Below are 14310 nucleotides of genomic sequence, written 5' to 3'. Positions count from 1 at the left end.
TTGGAAGTGCAGGTCTAATCTTAGTGTGGGGAGGAAAACTTAGATTGCAAAAAAAAAAAAAAAGTACGAATTATAATAGCATGAGACTCTGTAGCCCTGCATTTTTTTTCAGACATCAGATATGTACTCATGAATACATTGATGAACATGGGAAGGACTGGTTAAAATGACTGTAAGAAATCCTTGTATTTTCAAACTACTTGGCTTTAAGACTGGTTGGTTATATGGTGTACTGAATGTGCTAAGCTTTTCGGTATTTGTTAATACAGAAAAGATTCTTGTTAATGAGATACTCATTGGTAGAGATTAATTCATTCATATAACATTTACTAAATATCTGCTGTGCCAGCTGTGTAGTACGTTAGATATACAGAAATGAAAAACATAGAACTAGCAGTCTAACAAACCTAGGCAAGGAGATCAACACCATACAGTGTAATTAAATGTTTTTAAACAGGAATTTAACATAGCCATTGGGGAAAGGGATAGTTTGGAAGGAAGGGTTACCAGAGCAAATCACTCCTAAACAGACTTGAAAGTCAAAGAATTACGCAGTTAGCCAGAAGGAAAAGGCTTTTTTTCCTCTTAGAAGTAAGAACAGAATGTGAATGGGTAAAAGGATGTGACGGAATAGCAAGTGGGTAATTGTTAAGAAATGTAAAGATTAAGCAGGAGGGTATAGCTAAGTGGTAGACTGCTTGCTTAGCATGCACGAGGTCCCAGATTCAATCCCCAGTACCTCCGTGAAGTAATACATACATACATACCTAATTACCTAACTCCTCAAAAGAAATGTTAAGATTAATGGGCCCTCTTCTGTTAATCAGAATCAGAATCATGGGGGTCAGGGCATCAGAATCTTAATTTTTTATTTAATTTTTAAGTGGCCTAAGAGATTGTGAAGTTTGAGAGTCATTGGTGAGAAGTGAGACTAGAAGAGAGTAAAGGATGAAACCTTTATTTTTCAGAGAAAACATCAGTATTTAAGGATTGGGTAAAATAAAAGGAAGCTGCAAAGGATACTGAGATGAACTTAAAATATTTTTCCAATGAAATCTAAATATTTGCACCTAGAGAATGAACTAGCGGCTCTTAAAAATTCCTGGTAGATCAGAAAGGAGTTGAAAGTAGTTTAAACTCTTCATCTTTATGATAAGAAGCTGAGACAGGAAGGTACAAATGTGGAAGGTGCCACAAACAACAAATTATTTTAAAGTAACTACAGTTATGATAATTATTGTTTGAGCCAAAGGCTTCTTCTTGTCGTATTTATGGGAAGGGAAGTTTGAGATTAATCTGGTTTTTAACAAATAGTCAAATGCCCTGAGTTGATATGTAGTATAAAATACTTGAGAACTGTTTTTACTAAGTCCTTTAAAAATAAGAGATCTAGAGGGAGGGATTCCCTATCCACTTAGACTTAATTCCCAAGATGTTATTCATGCTGATCATATAAACTATTGATTTTTTTTTAAACTATGCTTGGGCTTATTCATGAGAGGGGAAGTGGGTATATCTGAGTCCTACACCAAGAGTAAGGAAATTCCTATGAGGAGAGTTTCCTAAAAGGAGTCACATGGGACTTGACTCTTAATGGCCTGTTGATTCTATCCAGTCTTTCTAGTAGAGATTGTTCCCATTTGTTTGGGATGGTGGGTTTTAGCCCTAGAGTACTGCCAATTCCCATTAAAATTTTTAAAAATATTTTTATGAGGTATAATTGAAGTACAGTAGACTGCATATATTTAAAGTAGGTAATATCATCAGCTTTGACATATGTAAGTACCCATGAAACCACCATCAAGATAACATTTCCATGTCTCCCAGAAGTTATTTTGTGTCTCTTCGCAATCCATTCCTCCCTCTACTCCTATCCCCAAACATCCACTGACCTGTTTTCTGTCACTGTACAGTGGTTAGCATGTTCTGGGATTTTATGTAAATGAAATCAGATAGTGTGTCCTCTTTTTGCATGATTTCTTTCACTCAGAGTAATGATTTTGAATAAAAATAGTTTTTATTGCTGAATAGGATTCCATTATGGATACCATAATTTGTTTAGCCATCTACCTTGAGAGACATTTGGGTTATTTTTAATGTGGGGATAATACAATAAAGCTGTTTATTCATGTGTAAGTCTCTGTGTGGAAAAATGTTTTTGTTTCTCTTTTTTTATTTGTTTTTTCATTTTTCAGTTTTATTAGGTAGAATTGTTACAGTTTGACTGCTATATAGTATATTTCATATGAACACATACACAGTATTTTGCACATATTTAAAAAAATTTACATATATGTACTGTTCATTGTTTCTAAGAATGTTTAGAGCTTTGGTTTTTTAAACTTACATAGTTACCAAAGGAATAAAGCCAACCACAAAATAAAAATTAATTCAAAAAGTTACATACACCCTTCTATTAACAGCAATTATTTATAATTATTATAAATTTATAATTGCCAAGATATAGAAGCATCCTAAGTGCACATCAATAGATGAATAGATAAAGAAGATGCAGCACATACATGTAATGGAATACAACTCACCCATAAGAAAGAAGGATATTTTACCATTTGTGGTCCTTCATTCTCTTTATTTTTTTTTTTCACTTCAAAATCCAGAATTTTAAAAGTGACATAAATATTTCCATTGCATCAAAGACAACAAAATACCTAGAAATAAACCTAACCAAGGAGGTTACCTATAACCTGAAAACTGTAAAACACTGATGAAGGAAATTGAAGATGATACAAAGAAATGGAAAGATATCTTGTGCCCTTGGATTGAAAGAATCAACATTATCAAAATGGCCATATTGCCCAAAGCAATCTACATATCCAATGCAACCCCTGTTGAAATATTCACAACATTTTTCACAGAACTAGAACAAACAATTCCAAAATTTATATGGAACCATAAAAGACTCCAAACTGCCAAAGCAATCTTTTGTAGGTCTTTTTTTTTTTTCCCTCCTCTCTTTCTTCTTTTTGTTCTCTTATGGTTTGATGACTAGAGAAGTTCCTTTAATATTTGTTGTAAAGCTGGTTTGGTAGTACTGAAATCTTTAGCTTTTATTTATCATTGAAGCTTTTGATTTCTCCATGAAATCTGAACAAAAGCCTTGCTGGATAGAGTATTCTTGGTTGTAAGTTTTTCCCTTTCACCACTTGAAATATATCATGCCACTCCCTTCTGACCTGTAGAGTTTCTGCTGAAAAATCAGCTGATAACCTTATGGGTGTCCCCTTGTATGTTATTTGCTGCTTTTCTCTTGCTAATTTTAATATTTTCTCCTTATCTTTAATTTTTGTCAGTTTGATTACTACGTACCTTTGTGTGTTCCTATTTCAGTTCATCCTGTGTGGAACTCTGTGTGCATCCTGGACCTGGGTGACTTTCCTTTCCCAAATTGGGGAAGTTTTCAGTTATTATCACTCCAAACATTTTCTTAGGTTCTTTCTCTCTTCTCTTTCTGGGACCCCTATAATGTGAATATTAGTGTGCTTCATGTTGTCCTACAGTTCTATCAAACTATCCTCATTTCTTTTCATTCTTTTTTCTTTTTTCTGTTCTGCAGGAGTGATTTCCACTAACCTGTCTTCTACCTCATTGATCCATTCTTCTGCCTCATTTAGTCTATTCTTGGTTCCTTCTAGTGTGTTATTCATTTCAGTGATTTTATTCTTCAACTCTGTTTAGATATTCTTTATATTTTCCAATTCTTTTCTGAAAACTTTGCTCTGTGCATTTATACTCCTCTTGAGTTCACTGAACATCTTCGCCATCATTACTTTAAACTCTTTCTCAGATAAATTGCCTATCTCCTCATCACTTATTTCTTCTGGGATTTTATCTTGTGCCTTTGCCTGGAAGGTATTCCTCTGCTGCCTCATTATCTGTCTTTCGATTTGTATTTTTAGGTAGGTTAGTTATGTTTCTCAACCTTTGAGAGGTGGCCCTCTTTGGGAGACATCCTATGTGTCCCAGCAGTACACTCCTCTCTTGTTACCCAAGGGCCAGGGTCCAGCCTGTCCCAGTCTGTCCTGTGTTTGTGGATTCTTTCCACAGGCTTTGGGATTGTTATTTTCTTATTTCTGGTATCTGCCCCTGGTGGATAAGGCTGGACTAGAGGATTATGCAGGTTTCCTGGCAGGAGGAGCCGGTGCCTGCCCACTGCTGGGTGAAGCTTGGTCCTGGACCTCTGGTGGATAGGGCCATGTCTAGAAGTTTGTGGCTCAGAAGGTCTGCTGATGGGTGGGGCTGTGTTCATAGCCAGTATGTTGTTTGGCCCAAGGCTTCTCTTAAGGCTGTTGGGTGGGGCTAGGTCTTGGTGCTAATGATCCAATCAAGATGTCAACCTCTAGGAAAGCTCATGTAGATTAACACTCCGGGAATGTCTGTCACCAGCTTTTATGTCCCCTGGGTGACCTTCCAAAACCAGCAGGCAGGCCTGGCCCAGGTTCCTATGAAATCACTGCCTCTGCCCTCGGACCTGGTGCATGCGAGTTTCTGTGTACGCTTCCTAAGAGAATGAAGTCTCTGTTGCCCCCAATCCCATGGGGCTTCTGGAGTTAAGCTCCACTGGTCTTCAAAACCAGATGTCCTGGGGGCTCCTCCTCCTCCCAAGGCTGGAACCCTGGGCTAGAGAGCCTGAAGAGGGGCTTAGAACTCTCACTTCTGTTGGAGGGCCTCTGCGACTTAACTATTCTTCAGCTTGTGAATTGCCCATCTCAGGGGTATGGAGCCTGATTATATCATGAGCACACCGCCTCCTACTGTCCTGCTGAGGTTCCCTCTTTATGTTTCCAGTTGAAGAAGATCTTTTTTGCCAGGTTCCAGTCTTTTTCTCAATGGTTGTTAATCAGTCAGTTGTGGTTTCATTGTCTGTTTTTCTCTTTATTAATACCTAACACAGTATTTATTTACTAGGATGGTGTTTACCATCTTAGGTTGCTTGCGTCATATGTCAGGAGTATGTTTAACTTTTAAAGAAATTGTCTGTTTTCCAAATTGCTGGTATTTTATGTTTCTAGTGTATGAGAGTAAGTCTCTAATTTTAGCTTAAATGGGTATATTGTGGTATTTCATTGTGGTTTTAATTTTCATTTTCCTGATGAGTAATGGTGTAGAACATCTGTTTGTGTGCTTATTAGCCATTCATATATCTTATTTTGTCAAGTGTCTATGTCTTTTGCCCACGTTAAAAAAAAATTGGGGGCTAGGGAGGGTATAGCTCAGTGGTAGAGTACGTGTCTAGCATGCGTGAGGTCCTGGGTTCAACTCCCAGTACCTTCATTAAAAAAAAAAAACATTATTACCCATCCCAAGTAGGGTTTTGTCTCATTATTGAATTGTATTATTTAATTAAAAAATTTTTTCTGAATACAATTCCTTTGTCTGATATATGTGTCTTGAATATTTCCACAAGTTCATGATTTGCATTTTACTTTCTTAATGGTGTTTTTAGAAGAGCAAAGATTTTAAATTTACCATTAAAAGTGATAAAATATAATTTTTTTTCATTTATGTTTCATGCTTTTTATATTTAAGAAAACTTTGCCATCCCTAATTGCAAATATTTTCTCCTATGTTTTCTTCTATAAGTTTTATGGGTTTTACATTCAGGTCTATGGCTCATTCAGAGTTATTTTTTGTGCATGGTATGTTACAAAGGTCAATTTAATTTCTTTCCATTTGTACATCCAGTTGTTGAAAAGACTATTCTTTCCCTATTCAGTTGCCTTGCTGCCTTTGTCAAAAATCAATTGAAGATGTGTGGGTCTGTTTCTTTTTCACTTTCCTTACTTTGTTTCATTGATGTATGCATCTACCTTTTTTTTTGCCAATACTGAGCTGTCTTGATACTGTAACATTAGAGTAAGTCTTAAAATCAGATAAAGTCATCTAATTTTGTTGTTTTTTCAAAATTATTTCAGCTATTCTATTTTCTTTGCCTCTATATAAATTCTACAATCAGTTTGTCAATTTCTATAAAAAGAAACATGCTAGAGTATTGATTGGTATTATATTGAATCTATAGATCAGTTTAAGGAGAATTGCCATTTTGACAGTATTGAGTTTTCTGATTTATATGCACATTATATTTTTCCACTTATCTAGGTCTTTACTTTCTCCCACTGATGTGTTGTAGTTTTCATTGTAAAAGTCTTGGATGTCTTTTGTTAGATTTGTTCGTAGATTCCTAGATTTGCTCCTAGATTCCTGTATTATTTGTTACTGTAAATGCTATTATTTTTATAAGTTCATTTTCTACTTGTTTGCTGTTAGTGTCTAAGAATACAGTTGATTTTTGTGTTTTAACTTTGTATCCTGCCACTTGCTAAATTCATTTTTAGTTCTAGTAATTATTTCACATATTTCCTGAGATTATCTTTGTAAACATACTACAAAAAATCTGTTAAAAAAAAAACTGCAAGTAGGGGCAGTTTTACTTTTTTCCTTCTGCTCTTTATGTCTCCAGTTTCTTCTTATGTCAATTTTGTAAGTTGTGTTTTTTAAGAAATTTGTTTACCTTAATTTGTCAATTTATTGGCATAAAGTTGTTCAAAATATTCTCTTAACTATTTTAATGTCTGTCTGCATAATGTGTAATGATAACCCCTCTTTCATTTCTTTTTTTTTTTCTTTTTTTAATGACTGATGTTGAATAGAAATCTTCTCTGTAGAAGAATTCCAAATAGTTGCTGTAGATACTCAACCATTCATTAAGGAGGTGGTGCTAACTCCCCTCTTCTGAAGTGTGGGTGCCACATAGTGACTTCGTCTGGTAGGGCTGTGTCCTGGGTCACTGTGTCTCAGGACTCAGACTTCAGTGAGTCTGTTTCATTTCATGGCTGAACATATTCATATGGCCTCAGACAGCGGGCGGGGAGCGTCCTCCTCCCGCGGACACACAGGCCACGTGGTCCAGGAGCCGCCATCGTGCCGCCTGCTCCTTCCTGAGGGAAACCCCCTCTTTCATTTCTTACATTGATTATTTGTAGTATCTTTGGTATCTTTTTTTCTTGATCAGTTTAGCTACGGGGTTGTCAATTTTGTGATCTTTTTGAAGAACCAGATCTTCTCTAATGTCTGTTTCCTAATTTATGAATTTTTCCTTTTTATTATGTTGTCTCTATTCTTTGGGCTTACTTTGCTCTTCTTTTTAAGGTATCTTAATATGAAATCTCAAGTCATTGATTTTAGCTCTCTTCTAACATAAGCATTTAGAGCGTAAAGTTTCCCTCTATGTACTGCTTTAGTTGCATTCCACAAATTTTGGTATGTGTATTTTGGTTGTTATTCACTTAAAATATTTTCCAGTTTCCCTTGGGAGTTCATTTTTGACCCATGAATTACTTAGAAATAGATTGTTTAATTTCCAGATTTATTTTTTATTTTAGATACCTTATTGTTTTTGATTTCTGATTTAATTCTGATGTGGTTAGAGAACACATTATGTATTTATGTATTTATTTATTTATGTTGGAGGGGATGTAACTTATTTATTTATTTTTAATTTTTTAATTTTTTTAGTGGCGGTACTGGAGATTGAACCCAGGACCTTGTGCATACTCTTTACCACGCACTCTACCACTTGAGCTATATCCTCCCCCCTAGAGAATACATTATGATTTTCATCTTTTTAAGAGTAAAGTTTATAGCCCAGTATATGATCTATCTTGTGAGTGCACAGCGTGCACTTAATGTGTATCTTCTGGTGTTGGATGCAGTGTTCTGTAAATGTCAACTAAAGCGAGGTGGCTAATAGTGCAATTCAGATCTTCTTTGTCTTCACTAAATTTTTGTCTAGTTTTATCAGTTCCAGAAAGGAGATCTTAAAATTTCTGCTAAGATTGTAGAATTGTCTGTTTTTCCCTTTCTAGCAATCTTGCTTTGTGTACTTTGAGCCTCTGTTGTTACACACATGCAATGAGTAATTGTCTTCCTGATGATTTGTTACTTTTACTATTATGAAGTGTCCCATTTTATCTCTGGTAATACTGTTTGTCTTGAAGTCTATTTTATCTGATATTAAAATAGCCACTCCAGCCTTCTTGTATTTGCTGATGGCATGGTATGACTTTTTTCATCCCTTTACTTCTAGTCTACGTATGTGTTTATATTTAAAGTGTGCCTCTTGTAAGCAGCATATACTAGGATTTTTTTTTATTCACGCTGTCAATCTCTGACTTTTAACTTTAGTATTTAGACCATAACATTTAAATTAATTATTGATATGGTTGGATTTAGGTCTACATTTTATTATTTGTTTTCTGTATTTTGTTCCTCTGTACCTTCTTTTGGATTATTTGAACGTTTAACATCCCATTTTAATTTATCCATTTGATTTTTGATGCTCTCTCCCTCTCTCTTCAGGGGTGAGGGGAATGTTTCATAGTGGTTGCTCTAGGAATTACAGTGTACATATCTATCCTTTCATAGTCTACTTAGAATTAATATCCTACAACTTTGCTTAAATATAGAAGCCTCACAACCACATAGATTACTTTAACCCCCTACCTGCTGACCATTAAGTTATAGCTGTCATATATTACATCTTATATATTGAAAATCTTACCAGATAATGTTAAATTTTTGCTTTAAAAAGTTTTTAATATTTACCCAGCTGTTTACCATTTTTCTTGCTCTTTCTTCATTCTTTTTTTTTCCAATTTTTTTTTTTTAATGGGGGAAGTAATTAGGTTTATTTATTTATTTATTTAAGTGGTGGTACTGGAGATTGAACCCAGGACCTCTTGTATGCTAAGCATGTGCTCTACCACTGAGCTATACCCTACCCCTCTTTCTTCATTCTTAAAAACCCAAATTTCACTCTGGTGTCATTTTCCCTTCAGCTGGAATTATTTCCCTTAGAATTTTTCATAGAGCAAATCTGACAACAAATTTTAGTTTTACTTCATCTGAAGTAAAGAATATTTTCACTGAATATGGAATTTTGAATTGGTGAATTTCTTCTCTCAGGATTTTAAAGATGTTATTATTCTGTCTTCTGTCTTGGCTTCTTTTGAGAAATTCATGATCATTTGAATCATTGTTCCATGTATGTAATATGTTATATTTTTTCTAGCTGCTTTTTGTTTTAATCTTCAGTTTTGAACAGTTTCATTAAGATTTATCTAGATCTGGTTTTCTTTGAGTTTATACTGTTGAGTGTTGAGCTCTTTCAGTGTGTAAAGGTAAATCTTTCATTAAATTTGGAAGATATTTGCACCATTTTTTTTTTTCAAAATTTTTTCCTGCTTTAGTCCCTCTTTCCTCTTTTTCTGCAGTTACAACTACATTTAAGTTAGGTCTTTTGATATTGACCCATAGGTTGTTGGGGCTGTGTTGACTGTTTTACAGTCTTTTTTGCTTTTTGTTCTTCAGATTGGTTAATTTCTATTGATCTGTCTTCAGATTCACTGATTCTTTCCTCTTTCATCTCTGTTCTGTTACTAGCCCATCCAGTGAATTTTTATTTCAGTCCTAAAGTTTAATTTGGTTCTTTTTTATGGTTTCTGTTTTTCTGCTGATAAGTCTTACATTTTCCTTCATTTCAAGTGTGTTTTTCTTTATATCATGAAGCATAGTTATAATAGTTGCTTTAAAGTCTTTGCTAGTTCCAACATCTGCATCATCTTGGGTTGACATTTGTTTATCATCTGTCCTGTGAGAGTTCCTCACATTTTCCTGGTTCTTTGTATACTACATAATTTTGGAATTTATTCTCAAGATTATGAATGTTATTTGTGTAGACTGTGGGTCTTTTCAGAATCTTCTGGGGGAATGTTGCTATTTTTATTTTAGCAGATAACCTGTTTAGGTTCAGACCATAAGTTCTGACTTGCTTTCTAAGGGCATTGGTTCAATCTCAGCCTTTATTTGAGTCTTTTTTAATGATGGTTTAGGTCTGCCTTGTACAAATCATAAGTCCCTGTTACCATTTTCATCCCTTCCTCCCAGAGACAACCATACTAACAAATTTGATATTTGTCCTTAAATATTTATGGTCCTTGTAAAATAGCTAGTGCCATTTACATTTATATTTGTTTTTAATTTACTGAATTGACATTGTACTATAAATCTTCTTCTGTTTCTTTTTTCATTCTAAATACGCTTTTTAGTAATGTTCATATCTCTAGATGTGTAGAAATAGTTTATGGCTTCTAACAACTAGTATTTCATAGTAGGTAGGCATCTATCATATTTTACTTTCATTTGTCCCTAAGAATGGTCACCTGTGTTACTTCCAAATCCCTGCTACCACAAACCTCCATATGTAATTCTTACCAGCTCTACCTTTAAAGTGTTGTCTTGAATCTGTCAATTTATCAGCTCTACTACGAAACCTTAGTTCAAGTTCAAGCTTTCATTATCTCTTATTCATACTGTTGCAACAAGCTGCTAACTCTTCTCCTTTCATTCACTCTTCCTCCATGGGTCATCTTTTATGCAGCATCCAGAGTGACCTTTCTAAACTGTAAATCTAAGGCAGCCCTCACTCACATGGTTAGTTAGCTGGAAAAGGGATGTCTCAGAGATCATTGGACTACACTTTGAGAACTGACACTCTACTGCATCTTGAACCACCTAGAAGATACTTTTTAGCTACTCAGCAATATTTGTCAACTACATATTGACTGGTCCTAGATTTGGGAATTTGGATCAGCTGTATAACAGACTTCTGGCCAGTTTAACTCAAACAAGGTGGCACCCTTCCTTTAGCTATGGGATCTAAGTAGCATTGTTGCCTAAGTAAGACAAGGTGCCCTGATATCAGGATTTAGGGAGGAGGCTCAGGAAAAGGAAGATGGATCAGACTAGAGCCTACAAACCATGCTCTTCCTTCTTTATTCTCAGAGATACTATTCAGTTACTATTCCTCTGCCAGAGATATAGAGAGGCCTGGAAATACCTGGTTACAGATCCAGGGGATCATCTGAAGGGTCACGGAACACCCTATTGCTTTGATGAATTTAGAAAGGAATGCCTACTTGGGCTACAGAGTGATCATTTATGTGGACTGCTTACTCTTTCTGATTACAATGGAGTATAATAATTATATATATTGTATTAGAGCAATTGTTTTAATTGTTAGAAAATTGCTATCTAAATTCTATTTTTATTATCAAGCTTCCTAGTTTTTTGCACAGGTTACCAACTTGGTTATCTTTTTGTAATACAATTAACAGGAACTTTACTCCAGACCCTCTTTTGCAGTATATATCTTTGTGTCATATTAATAGCAGGACCCAGTGCTCCATAAAGGATAATAGTTTCCAGTACACTATCCCTCACGATGATTCCTTAAGCGGTTCATCATCCGCCTCTTCGTGTGAACCAGTGAGTGATTTTCCAGCATCCTTCCGAAAATCTACCTACTGGATGAAGATGAGAAGGATCAAGCCAGCTGCTACTTCCCATGTTGAAGGTATCAGAATCTTATTCAAAAGACAGAAAACTCTCTAAAGTTATATTTTGAGGTAGCTGCTGTAAATGGCTTTTAAAGCATTAAGTACCACATACATGTTTCTTATTAATGATTGAAATTTTTTAAAGATGTTAAGCTATCATATACTGTTAACTTCATGAACGGTCCCTCTATTTTACTGAGTGAAATTCTGCTGATCTCACTCCTCTAGGTTATACTGGTATCAGCTTTACCTCTTCGTATGAATTGAACTTTCTTTTCTGTTGTTCTAGTTTGATCCTCTGTTGAGGGTCTATTAAGGGATATTCTGAGTAGAGTTATCTTAGTGGTCATAGTCTCAGGGGTTCTTAGTAGCCTATGTCTTTTTTTTTCCCCACATGACAGAGAGTCGTTACTTTTAAATGATTATCAGTACACCAAGTAATAACATGTAACAAATTCTTGAATTCTGTCATCTAGTAATTTTGATTAAGAGACATTAAAAGCAGCCCAAACAATTGTACTGGTACTCACTGTTCTAACCCTTAGCCAGAAAGGACTATTTTAAGGCTGGCTGCTGCTTCACATAGGTTACAAATGAGTATTTGCTACTTTTTCATAGATAAAGCCCCTGACCTTCAAGAAAGCTTTAGGGAAAAAAATTTTTTAATCCCTTTCTTTCATAGGAAAAAAATTTTTTTACACTGTATCTAAGAAAGAAAAAGTCAGCATTGATATATATGCTGCTTGAGCGAAAAGGCATAGGAAAACAACATATACCCCATTAAATTTCTAAGAAATATGAGGTAAAAAGAAATCTTTGGATAAGCTCTAAGTTTGTACAAGGAAGCTAGATTTGCTATTCTGCAAAAAGTGAAGGAACCTACTACATAATATACAGAAATAATTTAATGCCTTTCCACAAGAATATAACTCAAGTCTTGCTAAGGCTTCACATTCCATGAAGGCATCAAAAATGCCAACCATGGAATAGGTGCTTCTGTCTTCCTCCTCTACCTGCTTATGTGGTAGTTTTTACGGTTTTCAAGCCGGATGTCACAAAGTGGCCTTATATCTTGAACTGTTTTTCTGCTTCAGTGTTAGCCTCAAATCAGGATTAAACAAATCTCACTGCTTGAAGGATCTTATTATTCATAGGGAAGAACTGATCACTTGGGATGGAGAACAGCTCAAAAGGAAAAGGCAAGATTGAGTCAATTAATGAGAAGTTATACTAACTTCCCTAAAACTATTACCAACACTTCTGTGAGGCCTTGCTCGCTGATCATCTTTCCCTCTGATGGTCTTGTGATCGATGAGTTGAAGGCAGGCCCAGATGTTCACTTATAAACTGTACTAAGTTTTTGTTTTGGTTTTCTGTGTTATTTCAGGGTCAGGTGGAGTTTCAACCAAAGGAAAAAGGAAACCCAGGCAGGAAGAAGATGAGGACTATCGCGAATTTCCTCAGAAGAAGCATAAGCTTTATGGTAAGGGAGTAACTTTGCTAACTCTTTTTCCCTGGGTGCCTGGGCTTTATTTGAAGGTAAAAGGGAGAGGGATCTTAGGTTTTATCCCTTGAAGTACTTTGAGCCCTTTGAATTTTCTGGCAAGGAAAATAGCCTCCATCCTGCCTTACGTTACCCTTTTCTTCTGTTATGTGTCAGTTGGTTGAGGGAGTGGGGCATAGGGCATTTAGAAGAGGAGGGAAGAGGTTTTGGTACTAGAGACAGGTTAGCAAAGGTGATGTGTTGGGCTTCAAGTTTCTGTCTTGCATCAGGGAGGAAGCAACGACCTAAAACTCAGCCTAATCCCAAAGCCCAAGCTCGTCGTATTCGGAAGGAACCACCAGCTTATGCAGCAGGTATGCTTTCTTTTGGAAGCTTTGTGAGATCTGGTTCTCTCGTTGTGTCTTTTTTTGTTGTCATTGGTAAAGGAATGATGTACCAAAGCATTTCTTTAAGGAGGCACTTATGAGGGCATGGGTTTGGAAGACAGTCAGACCCTTGTTTAAGTTTTGGCTCTTTGTTAATTTTCTGACCTGCTTCTTAACTTCTGCAGGTTTCAGTTTCCATGTCTCTAAATAAGGATAATAAAGGGAGTCAGAATTGTTGTGAAAGTTAAATAGGATAAAAACATTTAACAGAGTCTCAGGCACATAGGAAATACTTAGCAAACCAGCTGTTACACATCTCAGTATCCTACTCTAATATGATGCTATGAAAAATTTTACACATTGTCAGTTATACCTCAAAAAAACTGTGAAAAAAGTTATTGCTCATTTTTTTAAGCCACTGGGCTTTGGCGTGGTTCTCGGATGGTTTTTGTCATGGGGAATTGAGTAGGAGTTTCAGAAATTCTTCACTGGCTTAAAAAGATTATTTGTAAAAGTTGTATACAGCTATAGTCTCTCCCCCAGGAAAGAGAAAAACCATTTTATGATACTTTTCCTAAATTCTGGGATTGTGCTTTTTGTTTCTGGAGGATACTACAGATTATAAGTGTTCCTTTCTTTCCTTTATAGGCAGTTTAGAGGAGCAGTGGTACTTAGAAATTGTGGATAAAGGCAGTGTTTCCTGTCCTACCTGCCAGGCAGTGGGGAGGAAGACCATAGAGGGCTTAAAGAAACACATGGAAAACTGCAAACAGGTTAGATATTTTGTGGCATTTCATAACTGTTGTGACTTTTTATTTTTAAACATCTGGCACTGTGTTGAATATGTTGGTTACTATGGAGAAGAGGCAGCCTTATGTCACAGAGAAAACATAGGCTTTGGAGTCTGACAGTCTTGGGTTTGAATCTTCATTCAGCCACTTAGTTGTGTCAGTTTTGTATGTGTGGACCTCAGTTTCCTCATTTATAAAATAGAGATAAAATAATTACTACTTGTGTAGTCCATCAG

General features: G+C 35.7%; 1 protein-coding gene across 4 annotated transcripts in view; it reads left to right on the top strand.

Annotated features, from left to right (window-relative positions):
• The window catches only part of ZNF512 (zinc finger protein 512), a 31879-nt gene that overhangs the window by 933 nt on the left and 16636 nt on the right, over positions 1-14310 (top strand). For 2 of the 4 annotated variants that reach the window (XM_015242519.3, XM_015242532.3), the window contains 4 exons: positions 11250-11431; positions 12802-12897; positions 13188-13271; positions 13932-14056. In XM_015242519.3, the coding sequence (XP_015098005.1) occupies positions 11250-11431; positions 12802-12897; positions 13188-13271; positions 13932-14056 (487 nt within the window). Of the gene's footprint in view, positions 1-11246; positions 11432-12801; positions 12898-13187; positions 13272-13931; positions 14057-14310 lie in introns of all 4 variants that reach the window. The other 2 variants (XM_072937999.1, XM_015242515.3) reach the window with 1 other exon arrangement.

Source organism: Vicugna pacos, chromosome 15 (genome assembly GCF_048564905.1).
Source record: "Vicugna pacos chromosome 15, VicPac4, whole genome shotgun sequence".
Taxonomy (NCBI): Eukaryota; Metazoa; Chordata; class Mammalia; order Artiodactyla; family Camelidae; genus Vicugna; species Vicugna pacos.
Note: the sequence above shows the minus strand (reverse complement) of the source record. Positions and strands in the feature narration are given on the sequence as shown.